A 22,341-nucleotide genomic window follows, 5' to 3' on the forward strand; every position below is an offset into this window, starting at 1 on the left:
GAGTGAGAGAGAGAGAGAGTGAGTGAGTGAGAGGGTGAGTTAGTGAGTGAGTGAGAGAGTGTGAGAGAGTGAATGATTGAGTGAGAGAGTGAGTGAGTGAGTGAGTGAGTGAATGATTGAGTGAGAGAGTGAGTGAGTGAGTGAATGAAATAGAGTGAGTGAGTGAGAGTGAGAGAGTGAGTGAGTGAGTGAATGAGTGAGAGTGAGTGAATGAGAGTGAGTGAATTAGAGAGTGAGTGAGTGACTGAGAGTGAGAGAGTGAGTCAGTGAATGAAAGTGAGTGAATGAGTCAGTAAGTGAGAGTGAGTGAGTGAGTGAGTGGGTCAGTGATTGAGAGTATGAGAGAGTGAGTGAGAGTGTGAGAGAGTGAGTGAGTGTGAGAGAGTGAGTGAGAGGGTGAGTCAGTGAGTGAGTGTGAGAGAGTGATTGAGTGAGAGAGTGAGTGAATTAGAGAGTGAGTGAGTGAATGACAGTGAGTGAATTAGAGAGAGAGAGTGAGTCAGTGAGAGAGTGAGAATGAGTGAATTAGAGAGTGAGTGAGTGAGTAAGAGTGAGTGTGAGTGAGAGTGAGTGAATGAGAGTGAATCAGTGAGTGAGTCAGTGAGTGAGTGAATGAGATTGAGTGAAATAGTGAGAGTGAGAGAATGAGAGAGTGAGTGGTGAGTGAGTGAGAGAGTGAGTGAATGAGAGTGAGTGAATTAGAGAGTGAGTCAGTGAATGAAAGTGAGTGAATGAGTGAGAGAGTGAGTGAGTGAGAGAGTGAATGAGAGAGTGAGTGAGTGAGAGAGTGAGTGAGGGTGAGTGAGTGAGAGAGTGAGTGGTGAGTGAGTGAGAGTGAATGAGTGAGAGAGTGAGTGAGTGAGCAAATGAGAGAATGAATGAGTGTGAGAGAGTGAGTGAGTATGAGAGTGAGTGAGTCAGTGAGTGAGTGAGAGTGTGAGTGAGTGAGTGTGAGTGAGTGAGTGTGAGAGAGTGAGTGAGTCCCTGAGTATATCTCTTATTACGGCATTTGATTGTCCTTGAACCAACTCCTGACCGGGATTAACAGAGTACTTCCTTTGATAGGCTGTGGTTGTCATTCTATAGAGATGGGTGTGGCGGGCAGGTGTCAGTCCTATATAGACTGCATGTACTGAGAGTGGGGAGGGACCATTTCCCACCACCTTCACTAAGGTCATTCTGCCTCCTGCATCCTGTGACTCAATTTGCAAAACTGTTTATAACTTCCCAAATACTCTTAGAACTCTTCTTTTCAAATACACTCTGCTGGAAATGTCGTATTTCCGCCTCTTTTTGTTTATGACTGACTCAAGAAACGCACTGCTATGGAGTCAATTCTGATGCACAGGGACCCGACATTGGCTTTCCTACCCTCTGTAAACAGAGCAGGACCAAGACTCCTTTAGTTTCTGATATAACCTCCGTGCTATTGAATTGATTTTGGCTCATAGTGGCCCTGTAGGACAGAGTAGAACTTCCCCTCTGGTTTCTGAAACATTAAGTCTTTATGGGAGCAGACAGCCTCATCTTTCTCCTGTTGAGTGGCTGGTGGGTTTGAACTGCTGACTTGTGGTTAGCAGCTCAATGAGTAGCCCGCTATAACACTATGGCTCTTTGTTTCTGACTAGAAAAGTCTTATTAATCACTCAGGATCTAGTTAAGTAGCTCCTTACACCAAGGGCACAGTCAGCCCTCACAGTACTTGGTTGTATTGTCTTGTTGATGTTTCTCTCTCCTTAACCCTGGTGCTCTGAGGGTGAGAACTTGGTCTTCATGCTTTAGTTGCCAGGCACTCATTGAGTTCATTTTTAATTAAAAAATTCCGACTATATTTCACGGTATTTTTGTTGTGAAATGAGGAGGAGCCCTGTCGTTGCAGAGCTTGCTAGTTGGTGTCCTAGCCTCCAGGTCAGCATTTTTAAACCACCTGTTGCTCTGCGGGCAAAAGACAGGGCTTTATACTTCCTTGAACAGTTAATCTTGGACACTCACAGGGGCAGCTCTACCCTGTTCTCTAGGGACGCTGTGAGTCACCATCAACTTGATAGCCGTGTGTGAGATGTTGTTAAATTATATGGGTCTTCAAATTTATTGAAAATATATGAGTACCAGTAGTTTAACGACAGTGTTTCATCCGGCTACTAATTTAATTAATTTATTTCAGTAGGATTTAATGTCTCTGTCATTATTCATGTGAATCTTTCTTTATTATAGAGAACCCACAGACATGAGTTATTTACTCCTCCAGTGATAGGGTCTAACCCTGAAGAGAGTGGAAGCAAATTCCAGGTTAGAGTATTAGCCTAGCTCTTTGGTGATGGGGGTGGTGGGGGGGGTGGAATAGAGGTCTGTGTGCCTATTTAACATTTGTTGATTCTGATTTATTGAAGTCTAAGTTAAAATGAATCTCTGATTACGATTTAACTAGCTAACGACCTGGCTGGCTGCTTGTGCAGTGTTGATGAATCCCATGACTAGTCTTAGACCCTTCAAACCTCGCAGAGAAGCTCCTATTTCTTTCTGGACAAATAAAAGAAATAAACTGATAACTGTCTCTATTTAAAAATAAATGTACTTTCCTAAGATATTTATTCAGAATTAATGGTATAAAATCTGTCCTTAGTTACTAAACACACTAAATATGGTGGTTTTTTTAAGGCATAATACTTCTGGGCCATCATACATTTGATATTCTTCTTTATTTATTTATTTATTTATTTATTTTCCCATTTAGCTCCTTTATTTTAGTAGTTTTCTAGACTGCTTGCAATTCACTTGGCTCTGAAATAATACAGGTAGACAAAAGAAATACTAGAGTAGGCATACAAACTTTTCTTAAAATCAGATGTTGCCACATTTGATAATCTTATAGGATAAAATTAAATTTCGAAGACTTCCTTGGAGCCTGGCTGACGACAAGGTCGTCAGTGGGAAAGCACCAGCACTCCGCAGGAGCAGGACGCGGAGTTCCACTCCTGTGGAGAGGGACGTTTCAGAAACGCACAGCAGCGGTTTGACAGGGTTGCTGTGAGTGGGAACCAACCGGACAGAGTTTGAGGGTTGATTTCCGACTGTAAAATAACAGGAAATACCAAAATGTCCACCAAAGTTTATTTACAAAAATGTTGGCTTCATGAAAAAATATATTTTTAATCTTTGAAAACTTATTTTTATTTTAGCTTAAGACAATAGAAACCTTACTGGGTAGTACAACCAAAATTGGAGATGTGATTGTTCTTGGGATGATAACGCAGTTAAAAGAGGTAAGTTAAAGTTAATAAGCATCCAACTTATTTTACCACCATTCAAATGGATGAAATAGCAGTTACATCAAGCATTTCTACAGTGTATCCAGGAATGTATTTTTTCATTTTAGATTTCTCCCTGGATCCCAAATAACTCTTTCATATGTGTTGGGTTTCCCACATAAAATCAAGAAGTCTCTTATCAGGTGATAGTTCCTCACTGCCCTCTGAACTGAGAGTACAAGGTTTCTGAGCAAACAGATCTTAATCTTGGTCTCTTGGAGACTGTTGACTTTTAGGTAAAGGTAACTGGTAAGAACTGCCTGGTGACAGCTGGCTAGAATGCCTCCTAACATCTCTTTATCTCCAAAAACCACTCCCCAAAATACTTAAGAAGAGTGAATTTCCAGAATGTGTTTAGCTTGAGATTGCCAGAGTGGAAAAGCCTGAACTAGGAAGCCTAACTTATTTTTTAATCTACTGCTCACTTCATTATGTTCTGTGTCAAAATTGTCAGCATTTCAATTATTTTATCATAGTATTTGTTTTTTATGAATGACATTTTTCTTTTAATTATGTTTAGGGAAAATTTTTTCTGGAAGATCCTACTGGAACGGTACAACTGGATCTTAGTAAAGCTATATCCTTTACTTTTCTAAAAAAATTTTTTAAGCCTATTTTAAATAAATTGAGGAAATTTATTTTCAATCATACTCAGATTTACCTTTTGGAGTTTCCAAGAATTTCCTATATAAAGGACATATGAAGGACACAATCCTAAAGAGATTCAAGAACTTTAATTCCTCCATATTGTGAGAATACAGCCAAACCATTGAGAAAATTCTAGCATGCTAAGAATATTCTCATAGGTCAATATAAGCAGCCTATATCTTTGAATTAACACCGAAGCATTTACACGTATAATTTTTAAGCTAAAGTCTGTTCAGAATTGCAAATGCTAAATCTTTTAATAGTTGGCAGTCCTTTGGGATTCAAAGTAAATAGCTCAAGCATAAAATCATCTTCCTCAACTGTTGATACCAGTTCCATAATGGATTATATACAGAGGCATGCTTTGTCTTAGCAGAAGGTAAGTCAGGGTACTCTCCCTTTCCTCCTCCGCCTCCTCATTCTGCAGTGAAACAATTTGTAGAGTGGCTAAAATGTGTTAATGTGATATGATTTGGGAGAACATTGATTATGAGAGCCTAATTTTTATAATAAACTCTTAGACTGCCATTAGGCATGGACTTTCTTTGGGGGGTGATAAAATGTTCTGAAAGTAGGTAGTAGTGTCAGTATATTGACAGTGACCATACATGAGAGAGCAACTACCCTACAGGACAGTTCAGTCTCCACAGGAGACTCTGCCACATCTTCCTCCCACGGAGCGGCCGATGGGTTCAAACTGCCCATCTTTTGGTTAGAAGCATGTGCTTTAACCATTGTTCTCCTAGGGCTCATGTAATATATTAAAAAATTTGCTAAACTATACTTTTAAGGGATGAATTGTGGCATTGATAGTATATGTGAATGATAGATCAATAAGGTTGCTATTCAAAACCTTCTAGATTTATTTAGGTTCATTCACACCATAAACCATTACCTATTCAATGTACCCTATCTTTCAACAGACAAATATATGAAATAAAAAGATGAGAAGTTAATTTCTGAATGTATTATTTATATTTTCATGAACTTTAGAGTTGAGACTATCTAAGGATCTGAAGTTATTATGTAACTGGTCACTTCCACAGTTACTGTACAGGGGATAAGACTATAACCTAGCATTGTTTCATAGATATGTCCTGTCAAGAAAAAAGGAGGATTAGATAAAGGAAAGTGATTTATAATTTTTTTTTTTCAGGTTGGTTTGAAGATCAAGTGTTTCATGTCAATGCATTTGGGTTTCCACCCACTGAGCCCTCTAGTACTACTAGGTATGAAAATATTTGATTAAACTCAATAGGAATTTAGTAATCCTGGCACCTCTAATCCACCAAACCTAGAGAAAACTGTTAATACTATATTAAAATAGATACTCTATACGTATGTAATCTATTTATGAACACAGGTGCCTATAGTCATTAACTATAAAATAGTATACATTTCTTTAATGTTGCTCTTTAACAATATGCAGCTAGTATTTTTTCATTGCCATGAAATATTTTATGGTATACTTAATGACATTCATTCAGCAAATACATTTTTTTTTATTAATCATTTTATTGGGCTCTTACACATCTTTTTTTCCCTAGTCTATTTTATTTTTTATTAAATACTTTTACTGCAGACTCTTACAGCTCTTATCACAATCCATACATTCATCCATTGTGTCAAGCACATTTGTACATATGTTGCCATCATCATTTTCAGAGCATTTTTTTCTACTTGAGCCCCGATATCAGCTTCTCATTTTTCCCATCCTCCCCCACCCTCCCTCTCTCATGAACCTTTAATAAATTATAGATTATTATTTTCTTATCTTACATCATTCTCTGTCTCCCATCACCCACTATTCTGTTGTTCATCTCCCTGGGAGGGGGTGATATGTTGATCCTTGTGATCAATTACTCCTTTCTCCTCCCACCTTTCCCTTATCCTCCTGGTATCTCTATTCTCATTATTGGTCCTAAGGGGTTTATCTGTCCTGGATTCCCTGTGTTGTGGGCTCTTATCTGTAACAGTGTACAAGTTCTGGTCTAGTCAGATTTGTAAGGTAGAATTGAGGTCAGGATACTGGGGGGAGGGATCTTATAAATCTTATGACAATCCCTCATTCAATGGTATTAAGCACACTTATACATATGTTGCCATCAACATTTCCAAAACATTTTCTTTCTACTTGAGCCCTTGTTACTAGTTCCTCTTTTTTCCCCTGCCCGCCCACGCTCATAAATCTTTTTTATCAATTGTATATTATTGTTATTTCGTGTTGTCTCCGCCCACATTTCTGTTATTCGTCCCCAGTAAATAAATTTTTTTTTTTTTAGTAAATAAATTTTTAATACATACCTGGCTCTGTGCTGGTTGGAGGAGTTCAACATTAAATACTCACCCCCCAGAGTAGGTGATGACAATTTGATGCATTTCACAAAGGAGCAGTGCAGGATGCTATTTAGTATATAATAGGAAGATCTAACATCTTTTGGATCCTCAGCAGAAGCTTCTGTAGGATCGTAACATTTAAGCTGGGAGCGATGGGATGTCTTCCAATGCAGAGTAGGCTAACCCTCTGAAGGTCTGGCTTGTGCACATCCTTCTGAGCGGGACTTCCTGTTTCCTTCCAAACGCTCACAACTGTGGAATGTTAGTCTTTGTGTTCATCCTTACTTCCTCAGCACAGATTTCTAGAAGTGAAATTGCACAGTCAAATGGGTAGCACAACACTGAGGCTTTAAGATATTTTTAAAATTGGATATCCATTTTCTCTTACGTTTATCAACATAGGAAATTATTATTTACTCTTTGCTGTAGCCAGCTTTTAAAAGCACAGATAAGAAAAAGCTCATTTTAAAAAAATACCAAAACAAATAAAATTTTAAAAAGAAAAAGTTCACTACTTTATTTACTACTTCCTGTTTTGTTTTAAAGATTTAAATTGTTAGCTTTTTGAAGTGCCACAAATAGTACATGTTCTCAGTACAATTTGCATTAGTGTTAATAAAACCTCATTATATACCAAAAAGCTCAATTTATAAGGTTAACTAGAAAAGTGTCTCAGAATAATGTAGGGTAGAAGATAATAATTGCTGTTCTGTAATTACTTAGGGCCTACTATGGGAACATTAATTTCTTTGGAGGGCCTTGCACCACTTCAGTGAAGATGTCTGCAAAACTCAAACAACTGGAAGACGAGCACAAAGACGCCATGTTTGTGTTCATATCTGATGTTTGGTTGGACCAAGTAGAAGTACTGGAAAAACTGCACACAATGTTTTCTGGTATGTGTTATTTTCTTCTAGTCCCTTTTTAGACTCATTAAGATAGTTCCTATCTGAAAATGAAATGCTTTAAAAAATGCTTTGCAAAAATGTGTTTTGAGTATTCTAATTATTTAAAAGTCGTAATTTAGTAATAAGACATCTTAAATCAGATTTCATCTGAAAGACTTTTTACATTAGAAAATGAATATATGTGTTTCTGTGTGTTTATTATAAGAGTTAGCCCTTATTAGAGTATAATAGTCAAGCACTCAGCAGCTAACTGAAAGGTTGGCAGTTCAAACTTACCCAGCGGTTCTGTGGGAGCAAGACCGGCAATCTGCTTGTGTCAAGATGACAGCCTGTGTGACACCCTGTGGGGCAGAGCAGGTCAACATGGGATTTGAGTTAAAAGGCAACTTGACAGCATAAGAACAGCAGCATACTATAATAGATGGGAGCTCTGGGCTTTGGAGAGTCTAAGACCCAGCTTAATACCTTCGTCAGATGACTTACTCTCTGTCTCAGGTTACGTGGATGTTATGAGAGTTAATTAAGCTGATGCAAGGCCTGGCGTATAATAAGTACTCAATAAACACACTTTGGGTATATTATCAGGAGAGACTAGTTCCTGGAGGAGGGCATCATATGTATTAGTAGAGGGGCAGCAAAAAGAGGAAGATCCTTAACGAGATGATTGACAATAGTGACATGTTGACATAATGGGTCAAACGTAAGGACAATTGTGAGGGCAGCACAGGACTGGGCAGTGGTTTATTCTGTTGTACACAGGATGACTATGATTTAGAAACTACTTGACAGCACTTAAAAACAATTATTACTATTACTTTATTAATAATAACTTAATGCTATTAAAATAAGCTTTTTTCTTCCTTTTTAAAATTATATTGGGGGCTCTTACAGCTCTTATCACAATCCATACATATATCCATTGTGTCAAGCACATCTGTACATATGTTCCCATCATCTTTTTCAAGACATTTTCTATTTGAGGTCTTGGGATCTGCTCCTTGTTTTTTTTCCCTCCCTTCCCCACCTTTTCTCCCCCATGAACCCTTGATAACTTATATATCTTTTTTCATGTTTTATACTGACCACTGTCTCCACCCACTTTTCTGCTGTCCACCCCCCTGGGAGGGGGCCATATGTTGATCGTTGTGATCGATTCCTCTTACTCGACCCCCACTTCCTTTACCCTCCTAGTGTCGCTGCTCCCATTATTGGTCCTGAAGGGTTTATCTGTCCTGGATTCCCTGTGTTCCGAGCTCTTTATCTGTACCAGTGTACATGTTCTGGTTTAGCCAGATTTGTAAGGTAGAATTGGGGTCATGATAGTTGGGGGCATTAAAGAACTAGAGGAAAGTTGTGTGTTACATCAGTGCTATACTGCACCCTAACTGGCTCTGATGGGATGTCCAATTGACTATTAATGGGCTGAGGGGCTCCAGTCTGCCTTCCTTTTCATTCGCATCGATATGATTTTGATTTGTTTTGCGTCTTTGATGCCTGATACCTGATCCCATGGACACCTCATGATCACACAGGCTGGTGTGCTTCTTCCATGTGGGCTTAGTTGCTTCTCAGCGAGATGGCCGCTTGTTTATCTTCAAGAGCCTTTAAGACCCCAGACACTATATCTTTTGATAGCTGGGCACCATCAGCTTTTTAAACCACATTTGCTTATGGACCCATTTGTCTTCAGCGATCGTGTCAGGGAAGGTGAACATCACAGAGAAAAATAAGGTTTTCTTAATTACCATAAACTTATAGCCAATTGTGTTAGGCTGGGTTGTCTAAAAACATAGATCCAGTGACACTCATTTATGTATATGAAAGAGCTTTATATAAAAAATTATATTGAGGATGAGGGCAAAAAATGTACAAATGTGCTTGACATACAATGGATGGAAGTATGGATCGTGATGAGTTGTATGAGCCCCCAATAAAATGATTTAAAAAAACAACATAATTATATATCAGAAAGGAATCCCAGCTGAGTCCAACTCAAGTCCCTAAATCTAATGCTAGTCCATCTCTCAGTCTTCAGGCTCATGTAGCTAGTTGTAGGCCAGCGAGTCAGACAGCAGGAGGATCACAGGCTAGTGAATGCTGAATGCTGGGCATCCAAAGTCAGTGGAAACATGGTAGGGCGCCGGCAGCGCTAAGGTTTGGGTGGGCCACACAGAGCAATGAAGAAGGTAGGCAGAATTCCAGAAAGCAGGGAGACAGAAAGAGTTCCCAGAGTCCCTCATTTTCATACAAAAGGCCACACCACCGAGGAGGTACAGTATAATGCCGGTACTCAGCCACATCGGTACTCGACATAATCGGATTTCAACATGAAACGTAGACAAAATTTTGCATCAGAGCTTGAACAAAATATTGGATTCCGACCCAATGCACGTGACTTTTGTAAACAAAAGCAGTTCGTTTTTCGGTCACTTGGCATTAGTTGGCATTGTTAGTACACATTGTTTAAACCTTTTGTGGCTTTGTTCCAAGCTTTTTGCTATCATTTGCTTAGTTTGTGTGGCTTTTTGTACTGTTTTCAGATAAAAAAACATGGATCCTAAGAGTTTTTTAAAAATAATCATCATGAAAGGAATTGGTTAACCGTGTTATCGATATTACTGATGATAAATTAGTAAACCTTTTTAGAAAACAGTTAAGGAAATGCCAACAGCAGACCATATTAGACAGATCTTTTTTTTTTTAAGAGAAAGCCAGCCAGGTCCTAGTGAAAAAGGCAAAGAGGAGGGTAAAACTCCTGAGGAGCAGCCACCAGTTGATTTCATGGAAGGGGATTCCCCTTTCAAACAATGACTCTCCATCCCTCCTCTCCACGTCCGTGTCCACAGATCCAGATCCTCATCAGTCTCAAGGTGTGGGCCATAATGCAGTTATTAAAAACTTTAACGTGTTGTGTTTTGTATTTAAATATTATTTAATTCTGAACTTAATACTTTGAAATTTCTGTGTAATGTTTTGTACAAAAAGGCAAGGTTTGGATAAAACTTGGTGGTCGAGAATGGATTAATCTGTTTTCAGTTATTTCTTTTTTTTTTTAAATCACTTTATTGGGGGCTCATACAACTAATCACAATCCATACATATGTCCATTGTGTAAAGTACATTTGTACATTCGTTGCCATCATCATTCTGAAAATATTTTCCTTCTACTTGAGCCCTTGCTATCAGCTCATTGTTCTCCTCCACCACTCCCTCCCAAACCCATGATAATTTATAAATCATCATTTTTTCATGTCTTATACTGTCTGATGTCTCCCTTCACCCACTTTTCTTTTTTCTGTCTCCAAGGGAGGGGGTTATATGTAGATCATTGTGATCAGTTCCACCTTTCTCCCTCACCTTCCCCTTCCCCTCCTGGCATTGCAACTCTCATTATTTATCTGTCCTGGATTCCCTGTTTCCAGCTCTTATCTGTACCCAGTGTACTAGCCAGATTTGTTAAGTAGAGTTGGGATCATGATAGTGGGGGGGGGGGGCGGACACATTAAAGAACTAGAGGCAAGTTGTATGTTTCATCATTGCTACACTGCACCCTGACTGGCTGGTCTCCTCCCCGCGACCCTTCTGTAAGGGGATACTCAGCTGCCTATAGATGGGCTTTGGGTCTCCACTCTGCATTCCTTCTTCAGTTATTTCTTGTGGGAAAAATTGATTCAGAATTCGACTGCATCACTTCTAGACGCTCCTTCTAGAGCGGTTGAGCGTCAAGGTCCAGGGTTCTTACTGTATCATCAGGCTACCCCTTGAGCCAACAAGTTTGACTCCACTCTTAGCCAGGAATGTCTAGTTGACATAAAAACATCCAACTGGCACACCAGTGGACTTTTAATCTGATCTCTGGTCTAGGGAAGTGATGGTCATTTGTTCTTTTATTCCTCAGGTTATTCACCGGCACCTCCAACTTGCTTTATACTTTGTGGTAATTTTTCATCGGCACCATATGGAAAAAATCAAGTTCAATCTTTGAAAGGTATTGACGGTCTATTTAATAAGAAATGTTCCCCTGCATAAATTGATAATATTATTTAAATTTTAATTTTATTCAAAAGTTGTAGAACTACACCTAATCAAATAAATTTTTTATGTCTGTATATGTACGTTAAATTTAATATCCCTTTAAAATTTTAGATTCCCTAAAAACTTTGGCAGACATAATATGTGAATACCCAACTATTCACCAAAGGTAATGGTCTCTATTGTTAAACTTTTTAATTTATAGGGTTTTGCTAAATAAACAAATCTGTCATATACCAGTGATAAGAAGCTAACGGAAGAAAAGGAAGTTGAGAAAATAGCACTGAGATATAATTATCCTCATACCATGTTAATGTACGTTATATTGTCCTATAGATTTATCATGAATAAGTATTAAGAATGTTCATTACAAAAACATTTTTAATTTCTTCATGACATTACTTGAGTCTGGAGTTACACTGTCCCATATGGTCCTCAGTAGCCACAGTTTTGTTTTTGTTTTTTGTAAATCAGTTAAACTGATTAAAGTTAAATAAAATCGAAGAATCTGTCCTTTGGTCTACTAGCCACAGTTCAAGTTCTCGATAATCAGATAGTGATGGTCTTGAACATCTGTCAGCATAGAAAACTCGATCAGGCATGGCTAGTCTAAAGATGTTTAACAGTTTCTTAAAATGTGAAATTTTAAATATTTTCTAAAATTCATGATTCAATTAAAGGGAATAAGTTGTTTTAGAATAATGGATAAGGTTGTAGAGATAAACCCAAAACCTTAAAGAGTTTTATTGAATTGTGCTGCAGTAGTCGTTTTGTGTTTGTACCTGGTCCAGAAGATCCTGGATTCGGTTCCATCTTACCAAGGTAAGTTTGATTCAAAGTTTTGCAATAATAAAGTACTTTTTGTAAAATTAAAAAATGTAAACTGCATCACATAAATTGTTTTTGTAGGCCACCACTTGCAGAAAGCATCACGAGTGAATTCAAAGAAAAAGTACCATTTTCAGTTTTCACTACTAACCCTTGCAGGTAAGTGTCAGTATTTTGTGTTAGTTTTTATTCTTTCATATAAAAAAATTTATATCTGAATTTTGACTGTTATGGAATAAATAGAAAAGGTTGCTATTTGTTTTATTTCCTCAAAACTTTGAAAAATTTTACACTATTTAAATAATTCAATAAAATTGAAATTAGAAGCTAGAACAGTGGCTGGAGATTTTTAAAGTACATATCACATGTTTTTAAGTCATAATGGGAGAATGAAAGGATGACATACTTAAGTCTATATGTCTCTCACTTAATCATAGAATCTTACTGTGGAACTACCCTAAGATTCAGCCTTAGTTTTTCCCTTTTCTATTTATATTCAGTCCCTTGGTGACCTTATCCTGTCCTGTGGCTTTAAATATCACCTATTTGTAGACAACTGCATTTATATTTCTAGCTAAGACCTCTTCTAATTTCACACTCTGATCAGTCTGCTAAGAGCATGGGATCAAACAACGCATTGCATTGAGTAAATCTGCACAAGCCCTCTTTAAAGTGTCGAAGAGCAAGGCTGCTTTGAGGACTAAGGTGTGGCTGACCTAAGCCTTGTATGCCTGTGAAAGTTGGGCACTGAATAAGGAAGACGGAAGAATTGAAGCATTTGATTTATGGTGCTGGTAAAGAACATTGACTGAAGGACTGCCAAAAGAACAAACAAATCTATAAACAAAATGCTCCTTAGAGGCAAGGATGGCGAGACTTTGTCTCAGGACTTTGGACATGTTGTCAGGAGAATCCAATCCCCGGAAAAGGGCATCATGCTTGGTAGAGGGGCAGAGAAAAAAGAAGGCACTCATTGAGATGGATTGACACAGTGGGCTCCAACCTAGAACAATTGTGAGGATGGCAAAGGACTGGGCAGTGTTTCGTGGTGTTTGTACATAACTGGGTCACTATGAGTCAGAACCTACGCACTGGCACCTAAGAATAACATGTTTTCTTTTCTACTCATAATCTCACATAGATGTCTGTCAATTTAGAACTCAGCTCCTGATCCAGCTTTCCTCATCCTCATCCATGGTGCCTGTATCCTTCCAGTTACTAAGCCCCCAAACCTTGGGGTCCTCCTCACATTCCGTTTTTCAGGAAATTCTGTTGACTTGAAAATATATCCAGAATCTAGTCTCTTCTCTAAACCGCCATCATTAGATCGTCTCTAGATCAGATTAGTGTAATAGCCTCCTAACTGGTCTCTAGCATCTACAACCCTGCCTCTCTGTAGAACACATCCTTAAGGTAATATCAGAGTGACCTTGAAAGCAAACAGCATGCGTCCTTACTGATCCTGAAAGAAAGGACCCCTTATGTTATTCAGTACTGCTACTCTCAACCTAGCAGTAGTAGTCAAGGCATGATCTCCCCTTTGCAGCAGCCATGATTGAAAATTTCAGTCTTCAGACCTTTGCTATACCTACTCTCTCTGCAGTGTTCTTTCCCTGGAAATCTGTCTGAATATCTGTCTGACCTCAAGTCTGTGCTAAATCACCATTCTGAATAAGCTCTACCTGTACTGATCACCTCATTTAATACTCCAGGCTGCCAGACCCTCACTCCCACCTTTTCACTCCATTATTGTTTTCTTTTATCTATACACTTCTAATATACAATAAAATTATGTTTATTGTTTGTTGCCTTCGCCTTTTCCGATTCTGGGGGCTAGAGTCTTTTTGATTTATTCATTACTTGAACAATGCTAGACACATCTAAAGAGCTCACCTATAAAATGGTTTGATAAGATTCTGATTGAATTTTTGCTGTTTTACAATGAGAAGTAGAGATAAAACATTTTACCTTTAAAATTGTTTTTTTAATAAGAACAAATTCAACTACTATTTTCATTTCAGAATTCAGTATTGTACACAAGAAATTATTGTCTTTCGTGAAGACTTAGTGAACAAAATGTGCAGGAATTGTCTCCGTTTTCCTAGTAGCAACTTGGATATTCCAAATCATGTAAGTTAAGCCTTCTTTCTTAAACCATCTAACATGTTAACAGTATAGGCTATTTTGTTAAGGTGATGGTTTTATGGAAACTGCTATCCTTATGGTTACCCATCCATTGCATCACCCACTAGCCACCAAAGCTCCTAAATATATACACTTAATAAAATGTTATTTGTCATGTTTTTTGTATATGTCATGATATTCCACATCAGGTTTATTTTGTAGCTTCAAGGTTCCCTTACACATTGTTAATGCCTGGATACAAGTCCCACCATTTGATTAGAAGCAGATCATACAGAATATTTAAATTATTTATTTTATAATAAAGTTTACAGAGGCTGAGCACCTCTTATTTTATTCAAGCTCTGAAATTATTTTTAGGTAAAAACAATCAGTAAATGAGTATAATTATACAAAATGTGCCCAGTTGCTCGAATAAAAGTAATATTTTTGGGAGAGTAGCTTTTCTGGCTTATGATAATAAATGAAAACTCAGATTTTTGAAATATCGGATAATTAATTTTATATCAAACACCTGTGATTTCCTAAGCTGATTAAACTTGCTTCTAGAAGTTTTCTAATTTCTTTTAGAAACATTTAATTTGAAATTATTTGTATGATATTTTAAGTCTTCATATGAATTGAAATATGTTGTCTTTTATGTCTTTCTTTTATAGTTTATAAAGACGATCTTATCCCAAGGCCACCTGACTCCTCTCCCCCTTTTTGTGTGCCCAGTGTACTGGGCATATGACTATACCTTGAGAGTGTATCCTGTGCCTGATCTAATAGTCATTGCAGACAAATACGATCCTTTCACGATGACCAATACTGACTGCCTCTGCATAAACCCTGTAAGAATGTAGTTAACAGTATATAGTCAAGACTAGAATGTATTTCTTTCAATTTAAAGTACATAGTTAATCAAATTACTGTTGGTGTAAAATATACTGTTTGTTGGTGTAAACAGAAAGTTCTTATAAACTTTTGGTATAGTGTGTGACTATAATGTAATATGACCTTTAAAACCAACACACACACACACACACACACATGAACACACATCCATTATAACTTATACAACGGGAGACTTCAAAAAGATTCATGGAAAATTCTACTCTCTTTTAATTCCATTTTCTGTGATCCTTTTGAAGCCTTTTTGTGTTTCAAGTGAATATTTTCCCCTTCAGAGTAACTTCCCTTGCAATTCCTCTGTAGGAATTACTTTCAGAGCTGTTATTTCATTTTCTTTAAATATGTCTGTGACACCTATTCTTTAAGGATGGTCTTGATTTTTGAAAATGTACTCATGTCCCAACATCCAGGCCTCATGAATGGGGACATTGGGACACGTTTTACTATTTCATTTTTATGGAGTGCTTTTAAGTTTCTTCAGAATTTTCCATAAAAGTACATAATATACATAAACATAACATATACACGAACACTGCTGTAACAAAAAAGAATATTTCCTTTACTAGGAATTTTTAACTTGTGTACTTCCTTGATGGCTGTGAATTTTAGACTGTAATACTTGGTTTCATCTTGGTCATTTCTAGAAACATCATGCATGATTGGTTACTTCTTTCCTCACATTATTTTGCCTTTCTATAAGACAAGAGTTCTCAGTCTCAGCACTATTGTCACTTTGGGTTGGAGAATTTCTTTGTTGTTGACTGTTTAGCGGCATTATCTGTTCATTGTGGCATGTAGAGCGGCATCCTTGGCCTTCACCCCCTTGAGTCTAGTAGCACCACAACCAAAAATGTCTCCAGACATTGCCCAATGTTCCTGGGGCAAAATTGTCCATGGTTCAATACCAAAGCTCCATGAGATGAACACAGTAAACTGATTGGTTTCATTGCTTGAGAGCTGAGGCTTAATTTCTATATCTTCACCTTCAAATACGGTTTCATAGTAAGACCATTTCTTTATTAAAATATAATCCTGGATATTCTCATAATTACGGCTGTATTTCAAAACACACCATTTCTGAGTTTTCCTGCTTTTTCTTCCTGTAAACCACCACCTTTTTATGTATACCTCTTGAACAAAGCCAGGCTTTGCTTTCAACATTTTATCCCTATAATCTTTTTCTTGATACTTAACATTAATGAATGCCTGCCATTAGCCAGGCATTGAATTCGATGCTAGAGACACAAGGACTGAAATGACAGCCACTGCTCATTAACTTTATAGTTTAGTAGTAGACAGACAATTGTGTGGTTATTGCTAGGTGATTTAGGGCACATCGGAAGGGCATCAAACACCAATTTTGACTAGGGAGAGGAATAGGAAACCTTCTGACCCTGATATTTAGTGTCCCATATGCATATTTAGCATCACATAATATTGCTTACTTTTTATTGCAGCCATGCCTAAGCATTTCCAGGCAAATTAACATAATTGTTTACCCAATGAAAAATTTTTGCTTCAAGTGATATACTTCATAATAACACCTTCTCCATAGAACTCATGTGAAAACCTGTCTTACTTTTAGTCACACCTTGTAACCTTATTTCTAAGTTGTGGACCTTATTATGTAAAATTCATTCCAAAAACCAAGAGTTTTGGCTTTAAAAATTGAAAATGCTTCATAAAATTTTTATTTATTTATTTATTTGTGTTTTATAAAAATTGAATAATTACTTACAGCCATTTTTCTTCTCAAAGGGTTCTTTTCCAAGAAGTGGATTTTCATTCAAAGTTTTTTATCCTTCGAACAAGACAGTAGAAGATAGGTGAGTATACCCATAGAAATAGCACGAGGGAGCTTTCTTTTGGTATTGCTAAAAATTAGATGGTCAGTAGGCTTGCAGAAATGAGTTGCAGAACTGCCTCTAGCGGCCTACTGGAAATTATCTAGGCTGTGGGCATGCTGTGTGACAGAGTTGCAAGTACTTCTCCGCATGTTTGTGTTGAAGCGGATCAAAATTGAAGCAGATCAAAACTTTCTTTGGATTGCAATCTCAAACTAGTTGTGGAGGTGGGCTTAGTTCTCTAATAAGCAAACTCCTGGTGATGCTCTTAGTACAAGAGACCAGCCCCGCTTTCCACATGGCTGATTCTCAAACCTGTGTAATCCTTAAATGGGCAACAAAAGAAGTGAGTGTTGGGTGTATACTGAGTAGGAGTGTAGTGATGGTGGCAAGTTTAGGGCTGGAATGAAGTTTTGGGGGGGAAAATTCACCTGGGTGGCGAGTGATTCTCAGCGGGTGGTATATATGTCACCTACATCAGAATCTACTGGAGTCCTTGTTAAAAATGTTAAGATTCCAAGATTCTGTTGCAGACTTGGGTAGCCCAGTTGGTACAGTGGTTAGTACTTAGCTGCCCACCATAAAGTTGGTGATTTCAATCCATCAGCTGCTCTTTAGAGAAGGCTGTGACAGTCTGTGGCATTGGAGCTCCTGTGGGGCCGCGGTTCCTCCCTGATACAGGGTGACTGTAAGACAGCAGTTGGTTTCATTTGGGTTTTTACTCCACTTGTCAAATACACATCTAGTTATCGGAACCAAGAATACACATTTTAAACATGTATGCATTTTATAAGTATGCATTTAAACATGTCATCATACGCAATGATTTCTTAGACAAAGATCCTACTTCTTATTAAGAGCCAGTGATCAAATTACACTCCAGGTTCTTGTCAGAGAACATAATTTTGAAAATATACTCATTCATTCAAATAAAAGTGAACACAAGGGAAAGAAATCACACACAAAATGTCCTATATTCTATGATACCATTTATAAGAAATATTTTGAATGGGTATATCCATAGAGACAGCAGAGAATTTGGTGGTTGCTTAGGGGTAAAGGAGGGGAGAATTAGAGCCACTACTTAATGGGTACAGGTTTTCTCTTGTGATAATGAAATTGGTTTGATATTAGATAGATGAGGTGGTTGAATTCTATACTAAATGTGACTGACCTGTTCTTTTTAATTAACATTTGGTTATATGTTGTGTGAATTGGCACTTTTTTTTAATGTGAGATGGCACTTTTTTTTAATGTGAGAAGGAGTAAAGAGTAAAATTTTAAAACACTTCTTAAAGGGCTAAAATTGGGGGGAGGGGGTGTAAAATTGTAATGGTAATAATCTCCCCATCTAAATCCTGAAGACATGATTAGCAGTTTATTATATGTCTTGGGAAAACATTATACTTATATTCTTGCTGCTCAATACTCAATAGATTCAGTGTCCATTCATTCTATGAAATCCCGTAAATTGTATTCTTGAAAATACTCATTTGACATATTTCAGTACTTAAAACATACCAAACACTGCTTGGTTCTTGGAATACAGACAGACCAGATACTTCGCATAAACATCGATATCGTAGATTCTAGTACCATAAATCTAATGTGTTTGATTTTATCATATTGCAATGATCTGTACAAACTTGGCTTTCAATAAATGATCTAAAAATATATTTGAAAAAAATATATGTATTTGCTATGCCTTTTGAGTACTCTCCTCCAGGCCCTCCCTCCCTCATGTCTGTCCCGTGGTGCCCCTGGAGGGTTTCACTTTGTTATTTGAGAGCAAGTAACTTCTGAGGGTCTGGAGCTTATTACTTCCTTTGCCTTTAGATTGACTATTAATCAATAGAGAATTGGGTTATACCATCAACAACAACACATAACTTAAAAATAAAAATTAAGTTAAAAAGCAAAACAAAACACACGGACAGCCTGTTAGGAAAACCAATATTGGGCACTTTCTACAGGTGTCAGTACAAGAGAAGTCTGTGTCTGCTCCTAAGTAACCGCGAGTCTTCTAATGGTCCCCCTTCTCTTCGGCTGCTAGGAAGCACAGCCAAATTTGCAGTCCGCTTTTATAATGGAGAAGGTTAGGCATTGGGCTGCTAACCAAAAAGACTGGCACTTCACACCCACCAAGTGGCTCTGAAGGAAAACGATGAGGCTGCTGATTTCTAGAAGTATATCCTATGGTTATAAATGGGCTTAAACATACACAGATACAGATGTTTATTGTAGTTTTATATTAAGTGAATACAGAATAGCAATGAAATCATTTAAAGGTATTTTTGCTTGTATTCACTCTTTTGTCATTTTGTTGTATTGTGGTAGCTTGCATGTTACAGGGACACTGGAAAGTATGCCACCAGTATTTCTGATACCAGCAGGTCACTAGTGAAGGGCAGATTTGAGTAGAGCTTCCAGACTAAGACAGACTAGAAAGGACCTGGTGATCCACTTCTAAAACAAAAACCAAACAACACAAAACAAAAACAGCCCAGTGAAAATCTCATGAACAGCAGTGAATATCGCCTGATACTGTGCCAGAAGATGAAGCCTTCCGAGTTGAAGGGACTTCAATTACAGCTGGAGAAAGCCGCTTCCTTCTGTGCCACACTGAATGATATAAGTAAAGCTTAGGGACCTTCATCTGTTTATGTGGCAGAACTCAAAATGGGAACAGCTGCAAACATGCATTAATAATCAGAGCAGAGAATGTCTAAATCTAGGAGGAATGAAACACAGAAGGTGAGCTGAAACCACAGGTATGGGCATAGCTTTCAACATGCCATTATCATGAAGGCGGCGAAATCGAATTTGAGAGCATATACAGACCTTAAGATCTTGGCACTTAATAAAAGTAGTAATTAATGTTATAATTGATATTTTTCTCAAATGGAATATGTCTAAATTAACAGGGTAAAATAATTTTTAAATACTGTGTGCTAGAGGGGGAGGATAAAGAGGGGAGGAATAAACAATTACTGTACCAGAAAGAATGGATCACCCAACCATTAAAGAAGGTTGGATATGGTGACCTATGGTACTGCTGGAAGTTTAAGCTGTACTGAAGGAACTGACCAAAAAAACAAGACTCCAGGAATTGATGGATTATCGAGACAGTATTGAGATGGATTAATTTCATTACTGAAATGATACAATATTGAAAGCTAACACTCATCAATAATAAATTTGGAAGAGAACTACCTAAACAACGGGAACAGATCCATATTTGATCCCATTTCAAAAAAAGGTGATCCAATGGAATGTGGAAATTATCAACAAGGAAGGAAGATGAAATAACTGATTTGAATTACTATATTGGTGAAGACAGAATATGCCATGACTGCAAAAAGAATGAACAAACCGTCTTAGATGTACACCCAGAGCACCTGCTAGATGCAAGGATGGTTAAGGCTGTGTCATGTACTTGGGATGTGTCATCTTGAGAGATCAGTCCCTAGACGAGACTTGGCAGAGTCCAGAAAAAATAAGACCCTCAGAGAGATGGACTGACATAATGCTGCAACAATGGGTCAAACCTAACGAAGATGCTGTATGGATGGATGGTGCAGGACCAGGAGTGCGTGGTTCTGTTGTGCTTCGAGCCACGATGACTTAGCAGCAGCTCTACAGAATAAAACGGCAATGATGTATCCAGAACTTTTCTCACTTAACTTTCAAACACACAAAAGAAGGGGCTGGTTAAGTAAATGATAAATATATTTGCAACCATTTAAAAGTCAGTGTAGAATAATGTGCATAACACTCTGCACTCATGTGTGCCTTTGTAATGGTTTTGTCTATAAGCATTCTAATATATGACTAGAATTAAGGACATACATACAAATCCCTGCAAGGAGCAGAAATAAGGTATGGGACTAACTTACTTTTGAATGTGTGCCCCTTTGAATTTGGAACATGTGCATGTATTATTTTGGAGTAATTAAAAATAAATATTGGGATACAAATTAGGTTTCTGAAAGGTTTAACTTTCCTTTTTTCTATTTTCAGCAAACTTGAAGGTTTTTGAGATTCTTAAAGACCATGCGAGGAAACAAAATTCTTCAGTTTTCTGCTTCATTTATTTTATGTAATTTTGATATTAATTTATAATAAAATTATAACTTTAGAGTTGTTTATTTACATTTAATAGTCTTTACTATTAAATCACAATAATCAAATATGTAAAAAAAATACGTAAAAATTTTTTACAATTAATATATTTTCTATAGTCTTAAGAAAAAGATGTGAATATGTATAGATACAAAATAACTTAAAAGTATAAATTTACATTTAAAAACTAAAGTTGCCTGTATATTGGTTATACTATGATGTTAACTTAAAAAAATACATTTAAAGGTTTCTAAGTGTCCCAATAGTAACCTCCACAATTTTAAAACAGTCTAAATTTTAGTCAGACTATACTGATAGTAAAAATCTGTGCTTCATAATATTAGTTTGATTTTAGTTATGTAATCACTGAAGTTTTGGGGGCTGGAAGTAGAAAAATTAATAGTCCCTTTAGTTTTAACATTAGAAGACATGTTCATTTTGAAGCAGCGTGTTTTATTTTGTACATAAGCACTCAACACCATCATATTTATCTAGTTTATGGTCTTGATGGCTAAGAAATGAATCTGTTAGGCAGAGGTACAGGGGTTGTATAAAAAAGTTTTCAAATATAAAACATAGTGATGCACCCTGAAATTTTAATCAGAATTCAGTTTTAAACGAATTAGTACTAATGAGTAGCAGTAACCAGTAGTTGGAGATGTGAGAGAGAAAAACAAGATATAAGTTTAAAGTCACTATATTGCCTTGTTGGGGGTGGGGGTGGGGAGAGTACATTTGGGATACCTGAAAGTGGTGATGAAATAGACTGAGCTGAGCTTCATATGAAAGAAAAATACAAACTGGATGCCAGGTATGCCTTGTTTATTCAACACGTAATTGCCTCATAAAGTTAAAGCTGAGGTATTTTGACATCTTTTCAGCAAGGAAAACAGTTAATGATTAAAAGATAGGATGTATTTGGGGTTAGACAAGTTGATGTGGAATCAAGCAAGATAGTTAAATCTTAGATGAACACAGGAACCAAGTGAGGATCAGCATCATCCAGTAACGGAAGCTAGGTGGAAAGTTACTGAAGCAATTATTTGTTCAATTAATGAGTGGATGAACGAAGGGATACCATGTATCTGGTTTGCACTGACAACCTTGTATGTATTGTGGGTGGAACAGAGAAATCTGAAAGATGAGCCAGTGAGAAACACAAGCATTCTAAGCTTCTGGCCTTGGGAAATACCATGCACTCTCTGACTCCATGTTTAATTAGCAGGCTAATCTCACTGCAGCAGAGGTTTTAAAGACTGAGTTAGAATAACGGGTTTG

The 22,341-nt window shown here is 37.3% G+C and overlaps 1 protein-coding gene and 1 long non-coding RNA gene across 2 annotated transcripts in view; one reads left to right on the forward strand and one right to left on the reverse strand.

Moving 5' to 3' along the window:
• Positions 1–19,796, reverse strand: part of LOC123521417 — a 25,324-nt gene extending 5,528 nt beyond the window's left edge. Inside the window, exons 1-3 of the long non-coding RNA XR_006679861.1 lie at positions 16,836–19,796; positions 7,478–7,542; positions 6,261–6,595 (exon numbers count right to left, since the gene is read on the reverse strand). This is a non-coding gene — a long non-coding RNA (uncharacterized LOC123521417). The remainder of the gene's footprint in view (positions 1–6,260; positions 6,596–7,477; positions 7,543–16,835) is intronic.
• POLE2 (DNA polymerase epsilon 2, accessory subunit) overlaps positions 1–21,048 on the forward strand; it is a 41,712-nt gene extending 20,664 nt beyond the window's left edge. Inside the window, exons 6-19 of the mRNA XM_004698569.3 lie at positions 2,215–2,289; positions 3,180–3,263; positions 3,829–3,885; positions 4,287–4,335; positions 5,113–5,185; positions 7,017–7,189; positions 11,100–11,189; positions 11,348–11,402; positions 11,996–12,055; positions 12,143–12,220; positions 14,083–14,191; positions 14,860–15,036; positions 16,856–16,923; positions 20,962–21,048. Of these exons, the coding sequence (XP_004698626.1) occupies positions 2,215–2,289; positions 3,180–3,263; positions 3,829–3,885; positions 4,287–4,335; positions 5,113–5,185; positions 7,017–7,189; positions 11,100–11,189; positions 11,348–11,402; positions 11,996–12,055; positions 12,143–12,220; positions 14,083–14,191; positions 14,860–15,036; positions 16,856–16,923; positions 20,962–20,980 (1,167 nt within the window). The 3' untranslated portion in view covers positions 20,981–21,048. The remainder of the gene's footprint in view (positions 1–2,214; positions 2,290–3,179; positions 3,264–3,828; positions 3,886–4,286; positions 4,336–5,112; positions 5,186–7,016; positions 7,190–11,099; positions 11,190–11,347; positions 11,403–11,995; positions 12,056–12,142; positions 12,221–14,082; positions 14,192–14,859; positions 15,037–16,855; positions 16,924–20,961) is intronic.
• The last annotated feature ends 1,293 nt before the right edge of the window (positions 21,049–22,341 follow it).

This window comes from Echinops telfairi, unplaced genomic scaffold, assembly GCF_000313985.2.
Source record: "Echinops telfairi isolate 266 unplaced genomic scaffold, ASM31398v2 ScPeMD7_18;HRSCAF=68, whole genome shotgun sequence".
Lineage (NCBI taxonomy): Eukaryota > Metazoa > Chordata > Mammalia > Afrosoricida > Tenrecidae > Echinops > Echinops telfairi.